This window comes from Mauremys reevesii, linkage group 2 (genome assembly GCF_016161935.1).
Source record: "Mauremys reevesii isolate NIE-2019 linkage group 2, ASM1616193v1, whole genome shotgun sequence".
Classification (NCBI taxonomy): domain Eukaryota; kingdom Metazoa; phylum Chordata; order Testudines; family Geoemydidae; genus Mauremys; species Mauremys reevesii.
In genome coordinates, this window is record NC_052624.1 from 51,494,876 (window position 1) to 51,522,825 (window position 27,950).

Here is a 27,950-nt window from a genome sequence, read left to right on the forward strand (position 1 = left end):
GACGTCACTTGTCGGCGACAAGCATCGTCATCGAGAGGCGTCCCCGCCGAAATGCCACTAAAATTCAGCAGCATTTCAGCGGGTGCCCTAGAGACTTGGAGTTCCATGAAAATCTTTTTGTGACAAAGTTGTACGGTGAGTGAATAAACTAGTATCGAAGTATCTTGTTAGAGTGCAGGCGGAAACTACCGTATATACTCAGTCATAAGCTGGTTTGTTTATAAGCCAACCTCACCAACATGGATAAGTAAAAATGGAAAATTTTTATAACCCATTCATAAGCCAACCCTATAATTCAGGGGTCAGCAAACTTTGGCTCCCGGGCCATCAGGATAAGCCGCTGGTGGGCTGAGATGATTTGTTTACCTCGAGCGTCCGCAGGCATGGAGGTAAACCTAAGTAAACAAAGTGTCCCAGCGCACCAACTGCTTACCCTGATGGGCCAGGACAGCAACTGGTGGGGAAATTTTTTGGGGGGGAGAAGCTGGGAGTCAGGGGAGTAACCCCTTTGACCACCCCCCACATGACCCCACCTCTAGCCTGGGACCCCCCCCCCCACTCTCCCCATCCCATCCCTTCCCATTTTATTGGGGAGGGCCAGGGGAGGATGTCTCTGGTCTGGTCTGCTCTGGAGGGCGAGACCGGGCGGCGTGGCCACAGCATGTTCCAGCGGGCTGGGCAGCACGGCTGCAGTGTGCTCGGCACAGCCACAGCCTGATCTGGGGGGTGGGGCCGAGCGGCACGGCTGCAGCCTGCCAGCCCCGCAGCTGCAGCTGCTTCGGAGGCTGGGGGGAGAGCAGCATGACCAGAAGTGGAGAGACTCTAGCCCTGCCTCTTCCCTTCTGGCTGTGCTGCCTCTTCTTGCTCTCTCTGTTGGGGTGATGGGCTGTGTCCTCCCTCTCTATACTCGTCCATAAGCCGACCCCCTTCTCTGGCGCTTCCCTTTTTTACTAAAAAAAAATTGGATTATGAACGAGTATATACGGGATGTTGGAGAAGTGACAATCTTTTTTTCCCTGGTTAAAATTCATGAACTCTTTAATTTTTATTTTTTTTAATTTATAAAACGTGTAATTCTTCCCTTAGTTTACTAAACCTCTTTCTTCAAAAATTTGAAGATTATAGTTGTCTGTTTGCACAATAATAACGTCATATATTTTCTGTAACAAGGATTTTTATTTTACCTGTAGTTTTAAATGTCTAAAAGTACATTGTCACCAAACATATTTTGTCTTCAAGCTTACTCCTGTATCCCTTGATGTAAATAGTACAATGTGTATAATATTTTTCTTTAGCTTTTTAGAATACAAACAAAATTAATTAATTCAAACTAGTCCAAATTGCTAGAAATGGAACAAGATTTGTCATTGATATTCAGGCATTTATTTTATTTAATAGGTTTAAAATCAGATTTAGTTAACCTTTACATTAATCCATGAAACTCTTTGTTTTACTTTAGGGGCATGGATTTATTTAAAAAAAATTATGTAGAGAAACACATTATGGAAATGTCTTCTTGGCTGCTAGCTATGCATCTACTCTGCTTAGAAGAGGATTTACTGGGACCCTTAGCTCAAAAGCCAAGCAGTTTTTAGGAAAAGAGGCGATCTGGTATTATCCCTTTAAGTGAGTGGTGTCGAACAAAGAGGACTGAATTTCATGTTTGTTTATGCTCATGTGGATAAACATGTAGGATGTATGTATTCCCTTCTATCCACAGTGAAACATTCACTGATATCAGTGGAAGTTTTGTACAAGGATCTAGGATAGAATATGGCCTTTAGTAACTATACTCGTAGTTTTCTTGTTCAGAATTTTATTGTTGCATAAAATGTCACTAAGTGGAAAAACATACTAGCCTTTTCAGATCATCACTATATCTTCTGGTTTCTCTTCCTTCTCCATCCTTTGTGCTTCCCTTCCACTTTGCTGTCTGTTTCCATTGCATTTCCTTTCATGCAGAAGCAGCTTTGCTCCCACCCTATTCTCTCTGCAAAAATTATCAGAAATGAAATAGTCAATGTTAATATTAAAATATTGTCATTTGATTTTATAGTTGACACTCCAATGAGATTAATACAGGAAAAGAGAGGTCACACCACTGAATCATTGTTTCAAGCTGTCTGCAGACTTGGAAAGACCTTGCTGCAGTGACTACCCCCAGTTCATATTCGGAAAGTTTTTTCACAGCCTTGAGAGCAAGGACCGTTTTTTACATGAAAGATTAGCTTCTATGCAAATTGAATGTCCCATAAGTCACACACATACATCATGAGGACCTCGTTAAACCAGCTAACTATATGTTTGACACACTGCTTTAAACTTTGTATCTGGGTCAACAGCACAAATATGGTAAGAAGTATTTCTGTGGAGAAGACCAATGGAGCCCTACGTTACTCTAATTTTTTTACGTATGGGGCTGAGGAACAAGTGGACTTTTAAATAGCCAGGCAATTGGCTGACTTCACTGAGGCATTTGTAGGGATAAACTGGTAGACAGTTTATTTTTTTACATCCATTTTTCTTAATTTCATCTTGTCCAAATGCATCTGTTGTTTTTGTTGTTTACTTTTCAGGTGCAGTAACTTTCTGTTTTTTAACTCATTGAATATAAAGTCTGTTGACATGACTTGACTTTTTATCTGGAGTATGATGATGATGATATAAGGTGTACTATATCTTAATGGACATCCTGCTTGAAACAGGAATTTCTATAATGCTAAATGCATTCAAATGTGCTTTTTTTAGTTAGAAGGTAATCTTCAGACCTTACATTGCACCTCCAACAGCACACATATAAAGAAACTCATTGTATTCACAAGTACCTATAATTTTTGTGTAGATAAGCTGCAAAATAATTACCTACTTCCTGACTTCTGTAGTTATTTCTAGCATATTTATGGCTAACATTTGAGTTGTCTGAGATATAATTTAGTAATGACACTTGGCAGTCGAACAGCATATCAAAGAAATGAGTGGAGTCCTATGAAGATTGACTGGATTGAATGATAGGAAGAACTGAGTATGAAGGAAAATAAGTGATCTGGGTATGTATATACAGTGTTAAAAGATAAAATATAGGAGATTACATCTAAATTTCAGCAATGCAATCAGGTAATTGAGTAAATGTACTCTGTAGCAAGATTAGCTTCATGTCTGTGGCAAGGGGTCTATAGCAAAGGGGTTTCACATCAGAATAAAAACGTTGCATGTCACAGACTAGGAACTCTGCAGCGTCAGATGTATTTAATTAAATACCATTTTTTAATATGAGACTGAATAATTCAATTAATATAGTATGTATTGCGGTGCTTAATTTGATACTGTTGTGGTGGGAGTCACTAGATAGTGCTGCTACACATAGTTTTGCAAGTTTTTTTTTCTTAGTATGTGAGTATTACACAGTCTCTGCACAAAGGCTGTATCGGTGTTATATAGTGTAAATAAAACAAGTGTAATCCCCCTTTCCTCCCTGGGTTACTCAGGAGCGGGCAACCCTCACCTGTGTGCCTGATGATGCTGACATTAAAGGAGATCCTGAGTATCCCAGTGGTGATGTTGGATAGGTGGGAATCCTCCATCCACCCCTCTGCTGCAGTCCCTGTACTCCTAAAGGAATTTAAAATTGGCAGTGCCTCCACCTGGCTGGCCCCTGTATACACTCAATGGCATGCCTTGGGAACCTCCAGGAATAAACCTATTCTAATAATTTGTGGCATGGGTCTAACTCAAAAATACCAGTTATAAATAATATACATCCAATATACTTAAAGTAGAGTTAACACACCTTTACTTAACAATTTAAATAAACCAGGTATAGCAGACTAAGATTAAATGTCACTACTAATTTAAATCCACAGTGTGCAGCTGAATAAAATCAATTAACAAATATAGGATACAGTGATAAATGAAACGTATCTAACTGGCATTTACACTGCCATCATTTACCCCACCCTGGAGTATACACTCCTCTGGATTTCAGAGTCCTAGACACTTGCATTGGTGCACTTGAAGATCTGCAGCTGGAGACAGCACTCTTGTTGGTTTTGTGTATCACTCCAGCCAAGGCAACAAGCTACACAACTTCTCGGAAGATTGGAGTTCGCCCCACCAAATGTCAGTAGCTCTGGTTCCTGGTCTGATGGGATGATCACTCTGCCTCTCCTCAGACTCAGTCTCTCTGCTGTACCCCTTCCCTTGCAAGCACTTTCCTAAATAAGAGTGGGCGTTACTCACAGTTCCTTCACTGAAGGCCCACCTCAGTCAGCTCTAGGCACAGCAATAGTTACTGCACTGGCTCCAGTGAAGCCACCAACAGCCTCTGAGGCTCCCTGCTTGATCAAAGCGCCTGAAGGCTCTCAAACAGCTTCTGGCTTCCTAGCAGCAGCTCCTGGTGTGGACGGAGCTCCACACCAGCAATCTCACTCCTTTTCCCAAAATGGAGTCCACTGCCTGCTCTCCCTGCGCTGTCTGGAAGAGAGAGTCTCTCACTCTTTTCCCAAGATATCATGGGAGTTATAGTCTCTAATGCTGTATTGCAGCACACAGGATCTTCCCAACTGGAACACTCCCAATAAAGATCAGAGGCCTATCTAGTAAAGGGTGTCCACACAAGTTACAGTCCAGTCCCCTCCAACGGGAAATTGACCTGCAAAGCCCTGAAGTCTGCTACTGCTTGAAAGAGGAGCAACAGTATTTATTTCACGTGGGGTTGATAGCACCTGAGAGTGACTAAGGCCTGGTCTACACTATGAGGTTAGGTCAAATTCAGCCGTGTTAGGTCGATTTTTATAAGGAATGCATCTATGCAACCAGCCCCGTTCCGCCGACCAAAAGGGCTCTTAAAATCAACTGCTGTACTCCTCCGTGATGAGATACACAGGAAAAGCACCGGGAATTTTTGAATTTCATTTCTTGTTTGGTCAGCATGGCGAGCTCAGCAGAACAGGTGACCATGCAGTCCCGGAATCACAAACGAGCTCCAGCATGGAGCGAACGGGAGACACTGGATCTGATTGCTGTATGGGGAGAAGAGTCTATGCAGGCAGAACTCTGATCCAGCAGAAGAAATGCTGATATATATGCCAAAATCACACAGGGCATGGTGGAGAGAGGCTACACCAGGGACACACAGCAAGGCCGCGTGAAAATTAAGGAGCTCAGACAAGCCTAACAAAAGACAAAGGAGGCAAACGGTTGCTCCGGGTCAGAGCCCCAGACATGTTGCTTCTATGATCAGCTGCATGCCATTCTAGGGGGGGACCCTACCACTACCCCACCACTGTCCGTGGACACCTGCAAGGTGGCAGCCTTACACAACATGAAGGAGGATTTTGTGGATGATGATGAGGAGGAGAATGTGCAGCAGGCAAGCGGCGAATCCGTTCTCCCCGGCAGCCAAGACTTTTTCCTCACCCTGGAGCCAATACCCTCCCAGGGTGTATTGTTCCCGGACCCTGAAGGCGGAGAAGGCACCTCTGGTGAGTGCACATTTGTAATTACATTACAGGGGTTAAAAGCAATTGTGTTTAATGTTTGATTTGCCCTGAACAGTTGGGATGCATTCACCGCCAGTACAGCTACTGGAAAAGTCTGCTAACGTGCCTGGGGATGGAGCAGGAATCCTCAAGGGACATCTCCATGAAGCTCTCCTGGAGGTACCCTGAAAGCCTTTGCAGAAGGTTTCTGGGGAGGGCTGTCTTATTTCGTCATCCACGGTAGGACACTTTACCACACCAAGCCAGTAGCAAGTAGTCTGGAATCATTGCAGCACAAAGCATGGCAGCGAATGGTCCTGGGTTTTGGTCGCATTCATGCAACATTTAGTCTTTATCTTTCTATGTCAGCCTCAGGAGAGTGATATCAGTCATGGTCACCTGGTTGAAATAGAGGAATTTTTGTAAGGGAACAATAATCCCCTCTGTGTGGTGATCCCTGACACATTAGACCCCAGTCATGTTGGGCTGTTTGCGCTTGGCTAAAAGGGATCATCCCGGAGAATCGCCACACAGGGTGGGGAGGGGTGTGCTGCACATTCACCCAAAACTGCAGCTCCTCCTTTTAAACAAACAACCCAACCGGCATTGGTTGCTGTGGGAAAGGACGGCGCTGCAGTTTGAAACCATTCCCACATGTTATGAACGTGGAAGAAGCCAACCCTGCGTACCCTTTGGCTTACCATGGCTACTTGGAAACTAAATTTTGTTGCCCAGCCGTGTGTGATGTGTCACCATACTGGCAGGCACTCAATATAAAAGGCAAAATGCGACCTTGTACCTAAAACACATGTTCTGTCTGTTGTGAATTGCTTGATTCACTGTGAAAGAGTCTCCCTTTTGTTCTCAGAAATTATCTTCTTAAATTCTACTCTCTCCCCCCCCGCCCGCCCGCCCGCCCCGCAGCTGCAAATGTTTCTATGCTCCCCGTATCAACTCTGTCCCTGAGGTTATCGCAGATTAGAAGGTGAAAAAAAGGCACTCGCGATGACACATTTTCAGAGCTCATGCAGTCCTCCTACACTGATAGGGCACAGCTGAATGCATGGAGACATTCAGTGGCAGAGGCCAGGAAAGCATACAGTGAGTATGATCGGAACAAACTGGAGGAGATGCTGAGGCTAATGGGGGAGCAAATGAACGTGGTGAGGCATCTGGTGGAGCTGCAGGAAAGGCAACTAGAGTTCAGAACCCCGCTGCATCCGTTGTGTAACCGCCTGCCCTCCTCGCCCAGATGCCCAGTAACGTGGTGAGGGGAGGCTCTGGACACCCAGCCACTCAACTGTAGGGGATGGCCCAAGCAACAGAAGGCTGTCATTCAAACAGCTTTGAGTTGTTGTGTGGCCACAATAAGCAATGTGGCCTTGTCCTTCCCTCTTCCCCCCCACCCCACTGGGCTGCCTTTTACTAGTCAGCATTGTCAATGATCTCAATTTTTTAAAAAATAAATAAAGAATGAATGGATTCAGAATAGGGACTTTATTTCCTGTGCCAGCTGTGGTTAAAGGGGGCGGGAGGGGGATTGGCTTACAGGGAAGTACATTCACCAAAGGGGGTGGCTTTGCATCAAGGACAAACACACAACTGTCACACCATAGCCTGGTCAGTCATAAAACTGTTTTTCAAAACCTCTTTGATGCGCAGTGTGCCTCGGTGTGCTCTTCTAATTGCCGTGGTGTCTGGCTGTTCAGAATTGGCTGCCAGCCGATTTGCCTCAACCTCCCACCCTGCCATAAATGTTTCCCCCTTACACTTTCAGATATTATGGAGCACACAGCAAGCAGCAATAACAGTGGGAATATTGCTTTCACTGAGGTCTAATCTACTCAGCAAACAGCGCCAGCGCTCCTTTAAACATCCAAAGGCACATTCCACCACCATTCTGCACTTGCTCAGCCTATAGTTGAACTGCTCCGTACTGCTGTCCAGGCTGCCTGTGTACGGCTTCATGAGCCATGGGGTAGGCTGGGTCCCCAAGGATAACTACTGGCATTTTAACATCTCCAACGGGATGTTTTCTGGTCTGGGAAGAATGTCTCTTCTTGCAGCATTTTGAACAGCCTGGAGTTCCAAAAGATGCAAGCATTATACACCTTTCCTGACCATCCCACGTTGATGTTGGTGAAATGGCCCTTGTGATCCACCAGTGTTTGCAACACCATTGCGAAGTACCCCTTGTGGTTTATGTACTGTTTGGCAAGGTGATCCGGTGCCAAGATAGGGATATGCGTTCCGTCTATTGCCCCACCACAGTTAGGGAACCCCATTGCAGCAGAGCCATCCACTATGACCTGCACTACCCTTGTTAGCAGAAAGTTATTGATTGCCTTGGTTGCTTGGATCAGAGCAGCCCCCACGGTAGATTTGCCCACTCTGAATTGATTCCTGACTGACCAGTAGCACACAGGCGTTGCAAGCTTCCACAGGGCTATCGCCACTCGCTCCTCAACTGTCAGGGCAGGTCTTATCTTAGTATTCCTGCGCTTCAGGGTGGGGAAAAGCAAATCACAAAGTTCCATGAAAGTGGCCTTACGCATGCGAAAGTTTCGCAGCCACTGGGAATCATCCCAAACCCACAACCGTATGCAGACCCACCAGTCTGTGCTTGTTTGCCAGCCCCAGAATCGGAGTTCCACTGACTCAGCATGCCCCAATGCTGTCATGATATCCCAATTGCCACATCCCGTGCTTTCAGGAACGTCTGTGTCCATGTCCTCCTCACAATCTTCCTTGTGCTGGCGGCTCCTAGCTAGGCTGTGCACATACTGCAGGATAATGTGCGAGGTGTTTACAATGCTCACAAAAGCAATGTGCAGCTAAGCGGGCTCCATGCTATGGCATCTGCATGGATAGCCCAGGGAAAAAAGCGCAAAACGATTACTTGCTGTTGCTTTCAGGGTGGGAGGGAGGGACATGTATCCAAAACCATCTGCAACAATGTTTTTGCCCTATCAGGCAGTGGGAGCTTAACCCAGAATTCCAATGGGCAGCAGGGACTGTGGGATAGCTGCCTACAGTGCACCACTCCATGAGTCAATGCTAGCCACGGTATTGAGAAAGCACTCCACCGATCTAATGCGCTTAGTAGGGACACACATGATTGACTGTATAAAATCGTTTTGCTAAAGATCAACTTCTATAAAATTGACCTAATTTCGTAGTGTAAACATGCCCTAAGACTAGTAAGAATCTCTATGGGGGTGCGCAGGGGATGGAGGTTTGTCTGACTTTCTCTCTTCTGTCCCTTGTTTCATGAGTTGCTGCTGAGACTTCCACCTACTCCTAATTTTCTCAGAATTTATAAACTTCTGGGTTAGTTTTATGGAGTTTTATCTCAATTTATAAGTCCAATTGATGTGGTGCATAGAGTTTAGAAGCTCTACAAAGATCTTAGTAGATATTATGAACTTTGTAAGGCAGGTAACTGTCATTTAGAGTGATTGCAGTCTATAATACCCCAAACCTATAAACAATACAAATGAAAGGCTAGTTTACTAATTCACTACCCTGGTTTGTTTTCATGTGTCTATGAAAAATTTCAATGCAAGTCTAGAAATGTAAGTCTACTGACAAACATTTGTAGTAGTTTTTGTTTCATAGACAAAACTAAAAGTATTTTTTCTCCTCAATTTTAGATTTAAGGAGGGAAGGAAGACTCTGTTTATTAAATTTATAACAGTATAATTACTTTTCAAAATGTTCACTTTTAGGTGTGGATAAATCACATTTCTTTTATAAAATCTTTAATCTGTCACTTTGGATAGATGCCTTTATGCTAGGATCTTGTAACTTACTTGTAATAGCAGGGTACCCCCAACTGTGATATCAGTTCTCCTGACATATTGATTGCAGTGTGTCTGAAGAAAACTGTCTGGTACATATCATAGCATGTGACATAGCTGTGGGTAGTGCACTTGCCAGCAATTGCCCTTGGGTTTAGTTGCTATGAATTAAATAAGTTCTACATTTGCCCAGACATCTCTCTTTCAGTCTGTTTATTTTATTACTTTGCTGTGATCTCTATGGCAGGGAATTGAATTTTCTGTGCTAAAAAGGAGTGTACTCTTAAGAGTACTTATTGTATAGTAAAATATCATTTAATTACTGGTATTTTGATTTTACAACTTTCTCTGTTCTAGTGTTGGCTTTTTGTGTAGAATCTGTTTTGTGAAATCCATCGCATACTTTCCATCTTCTGAAATTGACCTTGTCAGATTGAACTTAAACTGAAAATAGGTCAATTGGTAACTAACTATGGGGGAGGGAGAAGACAGAATACTCTCAGATTTAATGGAAGTATTTTCAGAGGGAATAGAAAATTATGGGTTGTGAAATACAGTAGTTGTGAACATATTGCAGATTTTTTGCAAATGCTGAATTTTCATTAAAAGTTCTCATTTCATTTCTGATGCAGCAGATGCTGTTGCTCTGTTAATATAATCTTACAGAAAGTTGTCTCTTTCCAAACAGTAGCAGCAAAGGTGGGAATCTGCCTGTCCTCATCTTATTCACCTCAGTACGGTATGAATTTGAAAGCTCAATTGGAACTGTTACAATACTAGTGTTTTTTAAAACTTGCGTAATTTTCCATTAAAAAAAATTACAGTTCTGTGGATTAAGCCAAAAATTGAAAAAGTCAAGGTTTTCAACATAAAACTACATATTGTCTACATTAAACAGTCTCACCGACTGTTAACGCAGTTTGTGGAAGAGTTAATGATACTATAAGAATGTTAACACTTTATTTCCTAACTTTTGTGTGTTTAAATTCACAACCTAATATTACATAATACATTTTTTTCTAGTTAGTGTAGAAAACATTCAGATGTGGTGGTGGTGAACTGTGCTGTTTGTAAAATGTATCACACAGCAGCTCCATGTCACCTGGCCAATGAGATGAATTTTTTTTTTAAATTAGTGATTTTTATCCACCATGTTCATGGACTGTTATGACCTGGACAAAATGTATTTCTGACGCTTTGCAAAATTAGATGTCCCATGTATTCTGAAGGATACTGGACCTAAATTCTGCTGCAAGGCTCACTGGTATCTATTGTATCTTGTAAAGGTTATCTAATTCAATTAAAACAAAACACAATTCTGCCTCAGAGTTGAAGCAAACAGCTAGTTTATTTAAAAAAATAAAAATAAAAAGTAAAATTAGAGAATTTTTGTAGAGGCGACAAGACCCAGACAGTTTGGAAGGGAGTTGGCACTCTGTTTAAAATTTAGGTTACACTAAATTTACACTAGCAATAATCGTTAGAATAGTGGGGCAGTTTTGGCTTGGAGGACAGAGACCAAACATATGCACAGAAGAAAACCATGTTTGACAGGTAGCATAAAAGGTAAGTTGATGTAGACACAGCGGCAAAATACAGACAAACACGTGCATAGAATTTAGTAGCAGGACCCAACTTTTATTATCTTTAACAAAAGGGGTGGGGGTGCTACCTGCCCCATCACCCATATTTTCCTGTACCCGGCATTTAATTAGTTCCAATGCAGGGATTACAGAGCTCCTTACTATGTAACCCATAACTGGAGCCAGGGTTACAGGGCTCCTTACCATCTAACCCAGGGATCGGCAACCTTTGGCATGCAGCCTGTCAGCATAAGTACCCTGGCAGGCTGGGCCGGTTTGTTTACTTGCCGCATCCGCAGGTTCGACCGATCGCAGCTCCCAATGGCCGCGGTTTGCTGCTCCAGGCCAGTGAGGGCTGCGGGAAGCGGCACAGGCCGAGGGATGTGCGAACCATGGCCAGTGGGAGCCGCGATCAGCTGAATCTGCGGACGTGGCAGGTAAACAAACTGGCCCGGCCCACCAGGATGCTTACCCTGGTGGGTCACGTGCCAAAGGTTGCTGATCCCTGATCTAATATATAATACTGGGTAGGCTTTCTAAGAGCCAAGGTCCCAGAGTTGTTAGGGCATTGCCCCTGGATCCCTGTGGGTCAGTGGAGCAAGTTCCCAGAGTCTGTTGTCTTGAAAGTGAGAGAGCATCAGCAACACCATTATCCACTCCCAGGACATGCACTGCATGAACTGCATGAAAAATGATGTTAAACCACAGGCAGTGTTAAATGAAGACAATCACTAGCTTTGTTACCACAGCAGCCTTAGCTGACTGTCTGTTTACAATATGGACAATGGGTTGGTTGCCACACCAGAAATGGACTTTCTTGTTCTGAAAGTTTTCTCTCCAACTAGTGACTGCCACTAGTATAGGAAAAACTCAAAAAAGATGATGTCCCCTCTGCTAGCCAGAAAGCTATATGGCTCAGGCTATTTGTCCACACCACTCACCTTGAAAGTAAACCCCCAAACCTATGCCTCTTGAGCCATCAGCTTGTACCTGCAGCTCAGTCTTGAGCAACCATACCAAATGTCATAACAAAAACTACCATTAAACTCTTCCAGGAATTTTTCCCACACTTCTAAGTCTTCCTTCGTTTCTCTTGTCATTCTGATAAAGTGGTGGTGGAAGGTTTTTGTACTCCAGAGGAGGCTGATGGCAGATGGGCACAAAATGCCCAACTGGGAGCCACCACCCTCTGTGCAAAGTTTAGGTTCCCCATAATCACCTTTAGTACCCTCAGTAATTTTTCTTTGCTCCCTTAAGAGCCCACGTCAGTGCCCTGACCCATTCCTGTTTCTCTAGGTAACCTTGTCACAATTTTTGTGCAGTCTCAACCAGTGAGGGGTTGTGTGGCCGCCTGCCCGTCAGCCTTGGGTGCCTCACAATGCTTTGCTGTTGTAGCTACCAACCAGGGCTGCTCACAAACAGCCTAACAACATGTAGCTCACACTTTGAATGTCTGTGTATAGCTGCAGTCCTGGTCCAGCAACTCTGACCCTAACAGCCTGTGAACAACACTCCAGTAGCACAGTGGCTTCCACTAGCTTTAGTTACTACTTTCAGGGTAACCCCAACACACTCCCAGTCCTGAATTTTCCCCAAAACATCTGTTCTGCACAGTTCAACCCTTTCCTGGAAAGTTCAGATATTAAAGGGTCAATATTCAACAGTTTGCTCCTTTAACTGGAGTTGCTAAACCGTTCAGTTTAAATGCAACCCTGGATTAGTTTAGATGAAAAATAAAACAAATTCATTTAAGTACAAAGAGAGAGGTTTTAAGTGAGTACAAGTATAAGATAGTAAAGTCAGAAACCATTACAAGAAAAATAAAATGCTTTCTAGTAGCCAAAACTCAACAAGTTAGACTTGGTTCAAGGTAAAATCCCTACCACTTATTTCCAGAAACATGGCTGACCAAATTCTAAGGTCAGAATTTCCCCCCACGAAGTCAAAGGGCTGGTTCCTTTGTAATCTTACATGGAAGTGCGGGTGGAGGAAGGGAAAGGAGAGAGATGCCTTGTGGTGTTCTTTGCCACTCACTTTTATAGTCCAATCACCCTTTTGAAGTGGATTCTTTTGAGGATTAGCCCTCAAACAGAGTTTATTCAAACAGGAAAGAAAGTGACATGGAGTCTGTGGTAAAGGTGCCACCATGCTTTCTTCTCCCCTGTGTATGCAGATTTGCATTATCTCCTGCCATTTCACCCTTTTGCTGTATCAAGGACCCTGTTTATTACTTATATGTAGGGCCCTACCAAATGCACAGTGTGAAAAACACGGACTGTGAGAGTAGACTTCCCTCATGAAATCTAGCTATTGGAGGGGAGGGGCAGAGCTGGGGGCGCCCCAGCTGGGGGCTCCTACTATTCACTGGGTTCCAGTTACTAGTCCAGTTACTAGAGCTGGGGAGGGACAGGACTTCCTCTCCCCTGCATTGCTGCTCTGTGGGGGAGAGAGAGGGAGGGAGATCAGACTCATCTCTGGGTACCTCTCCTGGCTGCAGGAAGCTCTGTGGTGGCTGCCTTCAGAGTCCAGCTCTGAAGGCAGCAGAGAAGTGAGGATGACAGCTTTGTGAACTCCTCCCCCCCCCCCCATGGTTACAACACTGAAATTTCAGACCTAAACATCTGAAAACCTGAAAGTTACCAATTTAAAAACCCTCTGGCTGTGAATTTGATCAAAATAGATCTGAATTTGGTAGGGCTCTACTTGTATGTAGTTGGAGGTAGATATACATTTCTTTGTTGAGGATAGACCTGTTTGACAACTTTTGCCTAGTCAGGGTTGTGTGGATTTGAACATGTGCTAACATCTCATGTGGGGGAGGGAGGGGAAAATTCATAACTTTACACATAATGTTGCTGCATACACTTCACCATGATATAATTGAACAGCTAGTTATTTATTTTCAAATGATAGCTCACAAGGTATATTTTGTACAGAAATTATTACAGTAGCGTGTAGGGGTGCTCTTGGTCACAAACATAGAAACCCCAGACTGAGTCCAGTTCAATTCCCATATATGTTAAACTTTGAGCAGAGCCTTCTGTTTTTTCTGTGGCAAGGGGAACCCCAAGGCTGTTGACTAGGTTCTGAAATACCTGAAGCATGTACTTGCAGTTACCTAATCTTCTTGAACATAGGAAGATACTGAGATTGTCCACAAGACTGGCCTGTCCAGTGTGGGGAAGTATCGCCCACTCCAACATGGAGCTGCATTTTTTGAAATTTGGCACATGACACTGAGTACTTCGTGGGCACAGCTTTATCAAAATAATAATGGCCTTCAACTGAAATTCAAACAAGTTAAAGTCCCTGGGATGCCCTTGAAGCAATTTGAATGCAGACCTGATGTTGCATTTTGCCAACATCACCCCAGGACTACACTCCCTAAGTATGGCTACCCGCAGCATCAAATAAGGACTGTCTCACTGAACACAGCGGAGGGCAATATAATCATTTTACTGTTGAACCCCAGGGATTGAACAGGTGATGGAAAGTCTATATTCGCCCCTTGCTGCCATTGCTACCATGCTTAGAAGAGATGTGAAATTTTGGTATTGGAATGTATGGGAAGGGACCTGTCACCTCCAAGGTGATCTCTGCCTTTTCTTGGGGGGAAGGAGGGGAAAATTCATAACTTTACACATAATGTTCAAAGCCTTTAGTGGACTTCTTTGTCCATGAGTGGCACCTCACGCCCTCATATAGGATTTGGAAACCAGCTGAACACTTATTTATGGAATGGGTTGTCTTTTTCGCTAGAGTAGTTCAATAGCAAATTTCATAACTCTGTATGTTAATTATAGAAGGAGCCCTTTTCATGGTTATTGCCTTTCCATGTAGCATCTCTTGAAGAACTGGGACCTTGCAAACCTCCCCTTTTCTACAGTCCTGCAGGAACTACCCTTGACTCACCTACCAGGAGAGTGTGGTATGCTGACTCCAGCACATCCTACAGCAGTGATTGTACCAGCCTTGGGTGTGAAAATGTTTCCTATCATTAATCCAAAGTACACATTGGCTTTTATATCCATATTTTTAAAAAGAAGGTTTTGGCACTGGCAATCTGCTTTTTGTGAATGGTACCTGGGCAGGGCGCTAAGGAGTCATACATGCAATCAAAGTTCTGTTTTACCCCATGGTAAATCTGGTTCCCTTGCTGCCATCTTTCTAAATTCTGTGTCATACCTTAACTATGCTACCTCACCATATGTAGCATAAGCCCTCCTACTAAGTCCTTGTATTGGAAAAAGGAAATACACCTCTTGGGGCTCCTCACACAAATTATACTCGCATAAACTGGTCTGCATCCTACACATTTAAGAGTTTGGGTCACCTTAACACTGCAGGGTTTGTCCTCAAAATTTTTTATGCTATTTACTCCCTCCTCCATCTGCTCTTCCCTGAACAGCAAGGTAAATAAATCCACACATTCCCCTTTCCAACCTTTTCCTTAACCCCTTTAGACAGATGATTCCCAAGTGGGCGGTTGGATCCCACATAAGCTCTGGTGGCGTTAGCTGCTGTGTCTCCTGCCTGTTTTGTTAGGATTGATGCTACTTGGTGAAGGGGGGGGGGGAGGGGCTCCCTAATTGTTCCATTTTCCTTTGTAGGACATGAATTTCACCCCTAACTTGTGAGTGTCACCACTCCTCTGAGAGGGGACTATTCTTATCGGGCAGTTTTGCCAACCTCTGGGCCACCAGTGCCAGTGATCTTACTAGGTCACCCCATGTTCCTTGGGGGTGGAGAGTCCAAGGGAGAAGCAACCTGAGCCATCACCCTTTCCCCTCAGCACCAAAGTTTGCAATCCCCTCTACTAGTATGTGCAGGCTACCGGAGAATACACCGTCGCATCCTGAGGATGCCTGCTGGACTCGTGGCAGGTTGTGGGAGTGAGGCCCCAGGCTGCTTACCCACTTCTCATCATCCTCAATAAGGCGTGGACCTTTACTTTCCTCAAACTCAGAGCCCGAATCTATTATGTGGATCTCCTATATGAGGGTTCAGGATCCCATCTAGGAGGAGTGCAATCCTGTGACTCAGCACCATCTACACAGTGAACCGGCCCTGCTGAGGTCCCAGCTCTTACTCAGCTGCTCTCCTCCTCTTGTGACTTTCCTTCTGCAGTTGTTGCAGGCCATTGATCCTCGCTTGAGCTCTTTTCCTGGGAAGACTGAGCACATTTTCCCTCTGGGGATTGTGCTTCCCTGGCACTGCTGCCCAAATAACACTTACCCACCTCTGAAGCCACAACTCTCAGAGCCTCTGTTAGGGCAGGGTTGGGTCCTTGCCTGCAGGAGGGAACCGCCGCTGCCTTGCCTTGGTGGGAAGGCATGGGGCGGAAGGGACTGGGGGCTCTGCCTGGCTCCTTCAGGGCAGCTCCTGGAGCAGGCACCTGCTGGCCGTACCTGTGGCCAAGATCCTGTGAGCCTTCCTCCCCCCCCACCAGAGCTGGAAATGGGGTGGGAGGGGATGCATCCAGAGAGAAGGAGCAGCACACTCCTGCAGCTGCCACAATACTCCAGTGGCATCTCCTCATGGGGGAGTGTAGAGCAGGGGGGAAGGCAACAGACCTAGCTCTGATAGGGCTGCTTGGGGACACTTGCCTGCCCTCCCCCAGCTGCTGTAGTGGCACCATGTGATCCCCTCCCCACTAGGCCCTTCCCAGCCACTGTAGAGGTGCTATCTGAGCCTCAGCCAATCTCCCCACCCCTGCAGGTAGGGACCAGGAAGAGTGGTTTCCCTAGAGCTGGGCAGCCCAGGAACACAGAACAAGGGCCATTCCCAGCCATTGAAGCAGTACCACATCACCATGTGCCCCCTCTCCCCTTGGAGCAGTATGGAGAGGTGTGGCAACAAACATGGCTCCAGGAGGGTAATTCCCAGCCTCTGTAGCAGTGCCGTGTGGCTAGTGGACTCCTTCCTCCCACAAGTGGGTGGTGGGATGGGGAGAGGCCCCAGTTGCAGGCCTGAGCGGGGCTACACCATTTCAGATCCCAGCTTCCCCATGTAACTCTCAGCCAACCCCCTTTAAACAGGGAGGGGATGGGGAGCATGGACTTCCTCCTTAAGGAGGCTCCTGCCCTGATAACAGGCAGAGCCCCCATGCTGGGGTGGGGGCAGAGGTATAACTGCCTGCAGGGAGACAGGACTGACTTCCTCCCATTGGGGCAGACCCACTGCTTCTGGGGAAAAGGGCCCCAGAATCAGAGGATGGCTGGTAAGGAATCTTGAGGACTGCTGTTGCTGGTGGAACCTAGTGAGTTAACCTTTTCTCTGCTGGAAGAGATCTGAAAGATGGTCCCCATGGCCCTTGAACTGGGCTAAATCCTGGGAGCTCAGAATGTTGGCCAGTTAGCACCCCCTCCCCCAGAGGGTTGCTAATTTTGGTTGGATGTATTCCTGGACATTTCATCATATGACATAGTCTTTAGTTAAAGATTAATCTTTAATTCCTGGAGACTTGGCAACCCTATAGCTGGACAATGGGTGCAAGAGACTCCCGAGGGAGGCACTACCTATTGTCCCTTGGTGAGTGTCTCCCTTCCTTGTTACTGGGACTGGCCCCCTTTCAACACTGGTCCTGTCAAGTTTCCCCACCCATTGATGTGGGTGGATGGCATTTCTGCATCTTCATAGTAAACAGTGTCCTAGATATAGAGTCCTAATAATATATGCAGAACAGATATTCTGTATAGTATAGTTCCATCCTTGCTGTGTAGCTTTATTTGCCTGAATGTACACACAAGTCTCTGGCTGAATTGCATTTCTGTGGGTTGACTTCCCTTCATTTTCCTCTGTTGTGGACAAGATTCTTTCAGTGTATTTATCAGCAGTGATTAATGATAACCTAGTGCATTCTCTCTCAGTAACAGCTGCCCTCTTACTGATTATATCAATATGCTGCAGAGCTTTTGCAAGCTGTAGTTAACAAAAAGGTTGAATGCCTCCTTGTGGCTAATATATTTATTTTTAAATTACTAAGGCTGTCACTGAGTTCAGCTTACGTTAAGAAAATATGTCTGGCTCAGGAAACATTAACAAATGTGTGATGTAATTACTTGGCAGAGGGAGTTAAATTTGCATTGTTACATAAATGAAGTTTGGCCAGCACACGATGAAGAAAATAATGATTAGAAATGCATTTGTAATTCTAGAAAGAGTTAGCATAAGTACCCCAGGCACATGACTTCATTAACAAGTTTAATTAGGCAACATCTCTCAGTCAAAACAAGATGATATCGAGGAGGTTAAAATGTTGATTTATTAGTAGATTGATAAGCAAATTTGTTAGTAAAGGAAATCTGATAACTAGATGCCATTGCTGAAAAAGCATTAAATGCTTGAAAGAAACTGATTGTCATCAGTCCATATGGTGAAATAAAATATGCCACCCCTGAATACCATTGAGTAATTTTGAATAATCAAATTTGAGGAAATCACAGTCTGCTCAGAGGTATTCTACAGGCAGAAAGAGGTTACATTCATCAACTCTAGTAAACAATTTATAGTGGGCTTTACTGCATTCTGTATATTAAAGTTATTGCCCAGACATAACTTCCAATGTCATTTACTGGATTAATATATTAGAACTACTATTTTTTTTTAAGCATTTTATTTGGTGATTTTTTTTTTGAATTTTTATTTAAAGCTGGTATCACACTAAAGAATAAAGTAATATAATATAATGTACGGTATCTGTAATAAATGTTTTTAGCTATGGTAGCTGATACATTCGCACACCTACTAGTATACTTGTACTTGTCTCATATTTTTTAATCTTACTGGTGAGTGTTGTATGGGAATGGAAGACGAATATTGTTTACAATTTGTGTTATGCTGTTACTTAATTTCCTGAAGTTAGTTTTAGTTTACTATGGAAAATTCTAATTCTGTCACTAGAGGAGTTTGAGCATTGTTATTATTTTATGCTAGTCAATGGATAATGAACCAAACCAACAAATCATATTGCCATATAATTGCAGAATTCAGTAGTTTAACTGCTCTGAAAACAAAAATATTAACTGATCCATCTTACTTGAAAAGTAGCTGAATTTAATTTTTAACAAGTCCTTTGCTATTTATTGCATTATTGTAATGCAAAAGATAGTTGCTTGCTGAGCAATAGGTGAATTTTCAGAGATTGAGACGTCATATAGAAATACCGTATTACTTTGAATATTTCTTGCTGGGACAAAATTTAATTGCTAGTGACAATAACAACACTTTTGTTCTTGCACAGAAATCAAGTAGCAATTTCCTGAACTGCTTTTTGCTAATTTAAAATATATTATTTTAAAGTAGAGCTACATAAAATTTTAACTTTTAGAACTGAAGTTAACAAACCTTGCAACACCGACAGAGTTTACATATAGACTTGCATAAATTTTAGTTTGGAAGTGTATGAACACATCCATTATTGGTTGCACTTTTTCTTCTCTAAATAAACTGAAATTGTTTGTTTGAGTTCAACATTTAAAAAAAAAAATCTTAATCAACTTTGCCACCACCCTACTCTTTTAAAGCAAGAGATAGGTATGTTATGATTTACTGTTCAGGCCTGCGGTAGCTTCACTTGGGACATCCCATGGTAGAGCTACACTAGCCTGTTTAGTCCCCAAGCTGACAAACACTTAAGCATATGAGTAATTTTACTCTTCTGTATATTCCTGTGGAATTGAATGGGATTATTCACGTAATTAAAGTTACTTACATATTTAAGTGTATGAAGGTTTGGGGCCTTAGGACTTAATTTGAGAGGTGCTTATCATGTCAGCAACTCCCCTTGACCTATACAAGAATTGTGGGTGCTGAAGACCACTTTTGGGCCTATTACTTTACTTTTTCATCTGAAAACAGAACATAGTATTTGGGCAAGAAGCAAATACATAATCTAAGTTGCTAAATAATTGGTGTCTTCAAGACCATAAACCGTGATTGATATTTTAACTTTATATTAGTGAGTGTTTTAGGAATTATTTTTATTAATAAATATAAGCTGCAAAAGGAAGGGTGCAATTTGAATTTGAACCCATTAATTAACTGTAACATTGGTAAAGACTTAGGATGATTCATGTCTTTTACTCAAAATGAGCACAGTGGTCTCCAGACAATTTGCTATACAGATGAACTGCATTAATACCTATTTTTGGAGGATCTGTTTTACTAGTTTGTACAAGATTTTTGTTACTTGATGTTACCATAGTAACATATTTTGTTATGTTAAATGTTTTTGTGTGGTGTTTAGTCCATAGATTTCACATGTGAATATCATTTTTATCTTATTATTTTATAGCTGGTCTTATTGGTTGGATCATTTTTATGACCAATAATATTTCTAATGTATAGTCTTTGAGAGGATAAATACCATGCTTTGGGGAATTTCCTGATTAGTTCAGAAATGAAAGATGGTTTTTGAGTCTGTGTATAGAATTTCATAATTGGCCAGTAAAGTTAATTGGATTTTTCATCTTCGTCTAAAGCATCAGAATTAGGAAAGTGGACTCTGGCATGGTAAAACACAAATTCATATTTTTATGATGATGTGAAAAAAAGTGAAGTTTATATTTTTACTTTACTAGAAATTAGATTTATTAATCAAAATGACTTATTTTTCAGTTATACTTATTCTAATATTCTTTTATTAGAGTATTAGTTAAAATTATATTAAACTAGTAGATATGTAATAAAATGAATTTAAGTGAATCAGATTATAGTCTTTAAGCAGTAAATGTCACCATTCATCCTAGAGGGATCTCATAGTTCTTTCCAAAATATTTTTTGTATAATTTTGTTATGACCACCTTTTATTTCTGCAACCGTGGAATAAATTATACTCATTTGCATTTGTGGACTTGTCATTTGTTATGTCCACTTTCCTAACTTCAAAGGTACCTGTGACGTTCTTAGTTTGCCAGCAGAATTCATGCAGGGAAAAAAGGACTCATAATAGAAATACTCCCCCTTTTTATTGTGCTTAGTAGCTTGGCTCACAAGTTAGGGAACATGTGATATGTGCCATTCACATCTTCAATTTACAGCAATGATACTTGGCTGTTACCCTCAACTTGAAATTTGATCTTTTTTATAAACAAAGCTCAAAAATAGTTTTGGGTACTATACTGCCTCCTGACTCTCCCTATCAGTTTTTGTGGTTTTACAATCACATTTTTCTATGGTTTTTGTTAAATGCTTTTGTTTCTAAGTACTTACAGTGAATGGGAAACACCAACTGATGTCATATTCGCAAAGTAAACTGAAAACAATATTTTTTCCACTGACCTTCAGCAGAAATCCTATAACACTAGTAGATAATTTTTAAATTAATGGTATGCCTTTTTAAACTGTAAATTTAGAGCTGAATACAGTCGAACCCATTTATCTCGACCTCGGTTAACTTGCCAATCGTATTAAGTCGACGTTTTAGAAGTGGAACCGCCAAACTCCCTCTTTGTCTTATCGGTTTCTCATCGGTTATGTTGATTCTTTAATCTCGCCGAACCCTAATATCTCGAGCACAGAAGAGCGCCGAATTTGCCACTTACCGGTAAACTACTAACTCCGGCGGCGGCCCTGCCCGGCTCCTGCCGCATCCCTCCCCGGCCGCGCGACTCCTGCCCTGGCCCCGCGTCCCCAGCCGCGCGACTCCTGCCCTGGCCCTGCCCCTGCCCCGCGTCCCCGACCCCCCGGCTCCCCAGCCCCAGCTGCCCAGCTCCCCGGCTCCCCGCGTCCCCAGCCACCCGCTCACCGGCCGCCCAGCCCTGCGTCCCCAGCCCCCGGCCCCGGCTCCCCGACCCACCGTGTCCCCAGCCGCCCGGCTCCCGCCCCCGCCCGCGCCCCGCCCCGCCGGCCCGTCCCGCTGCCCGCCGCCCGCCCGCCCGGCCCCGCTTCCCGGTCCCGCCCGGCCCGCTTCCCGGTCCCGCCTGCCCCGCTTCCCTGGTCCCGCCCGCCCAGCCCGCATACCGGTCCTCGCCGCCTGTCGCCGCCCGCCTGCCCGCATACCCGGTCCCGCCCGCCCGCCTGCGCCTGCCGCCCGCCCGCCCCGCCCGCCCCGCATATCGGTCCGCCCGCCGCCCGGCCCGCTCCCGCCGCCCGCCCGGCCCGCTTCCCGGTCCCGCCGCCACCCTCGCTTCCCGGCTCCGCTTCCCGGTCCCGCCGCCCGTCTGCCCGGCCCCGCTTCCCCGGTCCCCGCCCGCCCGGCCCCGCTTACCCGCTCCCCGCTTCGCCTGCCGCCCGGCCCGCTTACCGGGTCCCGCTTCTTTGGCTGCCCGGCTCCGGGTCCCCGTCCCGCTTCGCCGGATCCAGCCACGTGCAGGCGGCGTGGTAAGGGGGCGGGGAGGGGGTGTTGGAGAGAGGGCAGGGGAGTTCAGGGGTGGGGTTATTTCGATCATCGGTTATCTCGCCGCTTTTTGGCAAACCCCTAGGCCGGCGACATAACAGGGTTCAATTGTATATCCTTGTAAAAACATAGCTTTTTCTGAAATGTTAGCTAAATTCACAAGGAAAATGTTTACTTTTTTATTGGTAAAACCAGAAAGGAGAATGGAAATGTGTATTTTAGTTTTCTGTTTCTATAGATATCATGATTTTGTTTGTTTTATTGATGTAAAGTCATTGACAGGATTCATGGTACCTTTCTTTGTTTTACAGCTGTAAACTCCCTCCTCTTCCCCTTTTCCTCTTGACCAAATTGTCTTCAAATATTCTGGGATTTCATCTGTTTTTGTAGATAAGAGTTTATTCTTGCAACCAATTCAGTCACTCTCATAAGCTGTTCCATTGCTCTCAGACATACATAAATGGCTAGGTTGTATAAGAAAAGACAGTAATCTCTGCAAAACATTCTCAGTTATGTTTTGCCTGAAAAAAACAAACACACAAGTTTCATGAGAAATATATACAAGAAAATCTCCTTGATCCAGTTGAAAAAGTTCAGGGAGATATGGAAATGCAGCTGTTAACAGTTTCAAACAAGGCCTCTTATTGCAAACAAATGTTCCTAAGTGCTTGGTGGAAGTTGCTTGTACCTAAATTTCTATTTCACTGAAATTTTCTATCAAGTTATATAGGTCAGTGTCATAACAAGCATACCATCTCAACCTGCCCAGGCCCTAATGTGTGACAAAACTGAAAATAAAGGAGACAAAATAATTCATGCAGGAAAATTTAAAACAAAGTTAGTCAATTCTTTAGTATAACTAAATCTTGAAACTTGTTTCATGAATCTTTAATTTCTGATATAAGTAATTTTCAGTAATAAAAGCAAAAGGACTCCAATTTAGGTGCCTTTGGGCAGTGAATGATGAGGGATGTTTGAGGACAAGTACAAATTGATGCAGAGAAGACTAACAGATCTGTTCAGCTATGTATTGTTTATCTAGGTATTCCTAGTATGTCCATATGTACAGTATCTGAGCTACAACACACCACATTGACATCTGCACTGTTAATGAAACGTCTGTTTTAACTAAAACTTTAACCCACTCATCTCTGAACATTAGTTTCCTTTATTACAATGCTAAGAGCTGCCATATGTAAGGTGAGATGTAATATAACATGGTAAAACTATGCTAATGTAAACACTACATCAGTTTGTTGGGCATGTTTCTAATTTGACTGTATAAAGTACGCTTGTTAATATGAACCATGATTTATGCTTGAGAACTTAGATAATACAAGTCAAATTTAAAAGAAAAAAATTAAATGCAAGTTAATGTTCTCTAACTTGACAAATTCGAATAAAGACAAAAGGTCTTCAAAATTCCACTGCTTAAAAGTCGGAGTATCTTAAACAGCTTCATAATTGAGAAAAATAGTGTTCAGAAAGGAAATAGTGGCTCACTACTAATGCAGTTTTAACATTCTCTTTTAAGCTAAAATGTCAGAAGAGCTCATGCAAATTCCCCAGTTTCTGTAATGAATAAACAGCATTTAAGGGAGTGCCCTCTGGGCAACAAAGAAAAGTTTGTGGAAATTATATTTAATTTGTGGCCGTAGAATGCATCGTGATGGTTAGAGCAGCTTTGTAACTGAGGCTTTAATTGTTCTGGCATGAGACACTCACAAACGTGAGAATACTGTGACATGTTTTGAGACCAACTAAAATCCAGCTATGAATAAATTTTATTAAACTGGGTTTTAAAAAATATATATTTTAAGGAGAACTTTGGTATAATTGTCATAAGCATTTTACATATGTTTTCATTAAAAACTGGCTGAGAGGTGACCCCTCCTTACCTTTTTTATAATTTTGATTCCAAATGGTGTAAAATACTTGCAGATTTCTTCTGTACAGTTGACTTATTGTCTTGATGAGGGAAAGGGCAGTGGGGTGCAGGAGAAGGAAAGGGCAACATAGGCTCACGTGATGATTAGGGAGAATGGTAGACATGGTTATGTGATGTGGTAAGTAGAAGGTGGAGAAAGCTCTATTTACGAAAGAGAAGAGATGGGTTGGAAGAGGTTAAGTAAATCATTCTGAGTGATGTATTAGTGATGGGAGTGGAAGGGGAATCAGGAGCTATGAGAAGTTTAAAACTGTATGAAGAGGATGGATTTGAATATATTTGTATGTTTTATGCTTTGATTTTCCCTACTGTTTATCTGTAGCTTTTTTATTTTTTTGCTGGGTTTGGGATGGCAGAATGAAGGGAGATAGTCCCTTAACCCTGCTGTTTTAAGCAAGAATAGAGAAATGAGCGTAGACAAGGAAGCCTACACTATCCTTATAGGTCTGATGTGGCAGTGGGGGTGTTCTACTACATTTCCTGAGCCCTGCAAATCCTATCTGGGAGCCTAACTTTACATGATATATGTGAGATTTTGGGGATAAAGAAGATTGTGTAACACTCCAAAAACATTCCATGTTTGTGTAACATTCCAAAAAAGTAACTGTAGGCAAATTAGATTTCTTTCAAGTACACATACACAACTTTTAAATATTCTGTGCTATTATGATATGATACATATTACTTGTCAAAGTTCAGGGCAACTGCCTCTGTATTCCCCACATGGTGAAGCAAGAGCTCTTACTTTTAGGCCTCCACCTTCCTTGCAGTCATCTCTCTTGGGCGGAGATCTATATTTCTCTCCCTACTGACCAGGGTTATTTCCAGACTGCAGAGTTCCTTGCCTACACTGTTATTCTCAGCAAGCCAGATAGCCTAAATGGCCAGCGTCTGTGGTTTGCTTTCTCTTCAGAGGCTGTAAACTGCATAATTGCCCATTGCTATAAGTTACCACACAGGTCTTTCTAAGCAAGCACATTTATTCTTAAGGTAAAAGCAATTATGGAGAAAGCATATAAATAAACCTACATGCCTGCTTAATAAAAAACTTACCAGAAGTCACTCCCCTCCTCCCCCAACTCCAGCAGGAGCTCTGGCAGGAGTCAGTCCTTTCGACCCTTCCCTAAGGATTGGGACTCCCCCTTGGACAAAAGGTTTTATCAGTTTGCTGGATTGTAAAGAAGGCCCTGAGTCAGTTCAAATTCAGGCTGTTTATCCAAAAGTCCTTTTTTGTATGTTGGTCTCTGGCGAATCCAGTTTGCCACCACTATGTGCAAACTTCTCCAGGTGCTGGTACCTCACCGGCAGTGTTTACATCCTGAGTGAATTTGCCTAATAATCCCCCACTTTTCTTAATTCCTTGAGGGCAGTATTCACTCTCCCCCAGGGAGTAAAATATAATCACTGGCCCACAATGATACATAAACTTAATACAGTAAGATTTCTCATATATATTGCAGAAAATTGCCACATCTGTTGCACTGTAAGTTTGTTTTTAAAACCTTGATTTATTTATACAGCACATTGTTGTTACCAGTGACCATTTATATGGCTGCAATGTTGTTGCAAACTTCTGTTTGATGGATAAAATAAACTGTTTTGCAGCTCTCAGATTTTGCTGGGTATTTTTGATAAAGTGTTAATAAAGATCATAATCTATTTTAAAATTTTAAATTGGAAAGGTAAAGTAAAAGCCAATGTTCTGTGTATTTATCAAATAAGATGCTTGCTATTTTTAGTGTGCAATTACAAATTCTGCATCCAATTTTCAGTTTTGTGGTATCTTGTGGGAATTCTGTTAGAAAAGTCCTAGTATACCACTGCCTCTCATAACTTATCCATTCAAATCTCTTTTCATGTTACACCACCTTCTCCCCCACTCTTTCTCCCCTTCCTCTGCCAGTTATGCAAATCTTGACATGTCATTTGTCCATGTCTACAGTAGTGTCTGTACTTCCTTCCATACTGCTCTCTATACTTGAACACTTTCCCTGAGTTGGTTCATAAGGCTATTTTCCTTTCATTCTCAAGTCTCCTAAAGTCCTACCTCTACCATTACACCTAACAGCTGACTAATTTGCAGTGGTGTGGGGTGCATGTATGTAGAATACTTCAAATTAAAAAAAAATAATTAAAAGCTTGTTTTAAGGTGTGGGCAGTCACCACTTGGCCATCTTACTTGTTTATTCCTCTTTTCCCCCCCTCCGTCCTCCGCCCCGGCCTTTGGAATGTTCTTTGGGACAACAGAACATGCCTTCTTTTGTGTCCTGGATGCTAATGGGAGGGGGAACTCCCAATAATGCTAGGAAAAATACCCTTGAACTCCAATTTGAAATGTTTGTATAAGTACTGTTTGTAAATATTTTAACATCTTTATAAACTTACATTTACTTATTTAGAATTTTGTTTTTGCTTTGATGCATTTATTCATGTTCTACATTTTCATTTTAAAGGTGACCCGGAACAGGGTAAAAATAGCTTGTGCACTTTTTTATTTATGATGTACCAAAAAGAAGGACCGAAAAGTTCTTAATTGTTCTATTTTTACATGAATAGGTCATTTCCTGTCTGGGAGACTGTAAACTGACTGGAGAACTAATGTAATCATGACATAATGAGTTAAAAAAGTGAGAGGATTTTTAATTGCTGTTTGAAATCCCTTTTTAATGCCAATTTAATTTTTACTGACTAACATTTTGAATAATGGAAGCCTTTATTAAAGATTCAACACTCTTATTCCTTCAGTAAAATGTTATAGTTCACCCTTAAAATCTTACCAAATTAGGGCTGAACAAACTGGACAGTCTTGGTATTTTTGTGGTAAAAAACATACAAATCATACAGAGAAAACATATTTTTACATATAAACAAACACTTTTCAGGCCTTCTTTATATATTGGAGAAGTAAAAATCAAAAGCCCAATTAAAAAAAATTCCTTTGGAAGTCACCTTCAGGGACTAGATTTTTCAGATACTCACCTTTGTCTGGGTGCAGAGTTGTGCTTGCATAAAGCCTGTTTAGTGCTGGGTTGAAAATGTGTCCCTTGAAGTCTGTTTTGAAATAATTGTACCTCCTTTTGTATTCAGTTGCTCTTTATTTTCTCTGTCTGTAGGTTGCTATGGTGTTGATGGAGAGAGTGATTCTATTATGAGCTCAGCTTCAGAAAACTCCACTGAACCTTGGTTTTGTGATGCATGCAAATGTGGGGTATCTCCTAGCTGTGAACTATGTCCCAATCAAGATGGAATCTTCAAGGAGACCGATGCTGGCAGGTCAGGTTTCAGAAGTGATTATTCAAACTTGATATTGCCACAGTCTTAAAAGTAAAAGTGAAATATGTAATACACAATCCTGGACTTACTCTTGTGAGTTTCATTAGGGGACAATAGCATAAGTGAAATAGTATTGGAGCTGATCTTTTTTTCCCATTTTGATTTAGAAAAATGCTTGTATTTTCTAGTCCAACATTTAATTTTTGTATACTTTTAATATCCTTTACACCGATGTAATAGGAAGCAGATATTGTTTGGTTGATTTGAACATCAAAATTTATTGCCCTATAAACTAAAAATAGACTGAGGTGAAGCAGAGGTCAATATATAGTTCAGGAGGCAATAAATCTTGATGTTCACTGATATATGCAGTCAGCATACATTGTTACATACATTAATCAATACTGAGAAATCTTCCCTTCATGGCCATGAATTTCTTGCTCAGTTTAGGTAAAAAATATTTTAAAGGGTCAAGGAAATTAGAGGGGTAGAAAGTGATTTACTTATTTTATGTATTTCAAGCATTTATAC

The 27,950-nt window shown here is 42.6% G+C and overlaps 1 protein-coding gene and 1 long non-coding RNA gene across 11 annotated transcripts in view; one reads left to right on the forward strand and one right to left on the reverse strand.

Moving 5' to 3' along the window:
* PHF14 (PHD finger protein 14) overlaps window positions 1-27,950 on the forward strand; it is a 288,520-nt gene that overhangs the window by 25,100 nt on the left and 235,470 nt on the right. For all 9 annotated transcript variants that reach the window (XR_005593828.1, XR_005593827.1, XM_039523434.1 and 6 more), the window contains exon 5: window positions 27,260-27,419. Coding sequence is in view for 7 of the 9 variants with exons in the window: in XM_039523434.1 (XP_039379368.1) it covers window positions 27,260-27,419 (160 nt within the window). In the remaining 2 variants the exon portion in view is untranslated. The remainder of the gene's footprint in view (window positions 1-27,259; window positions 27,420-27,950) is intronic.
* On the reverse strand, window positions 1,810-27,286 carry LOC120397497. 2 transcript variants are annotated; one of them, XR_005593830.1, is made up of 3 exons: window positions 27,126-27,286; window positions 22,493-22,719; window positions 1,810-1,990 (listed from the first exon to the last, which is right to left on the reverse strand). It is a non-coding gene; the product is annotated as an uncharacterized LOC120397497 (long non-coding RNA). The 2 variants fall into 2 exon arrangements; XR_005593829.1 differs by lacking the exon at window positions 1,810-1,990 and having other exon boundaries at window positions 22,364-22,719.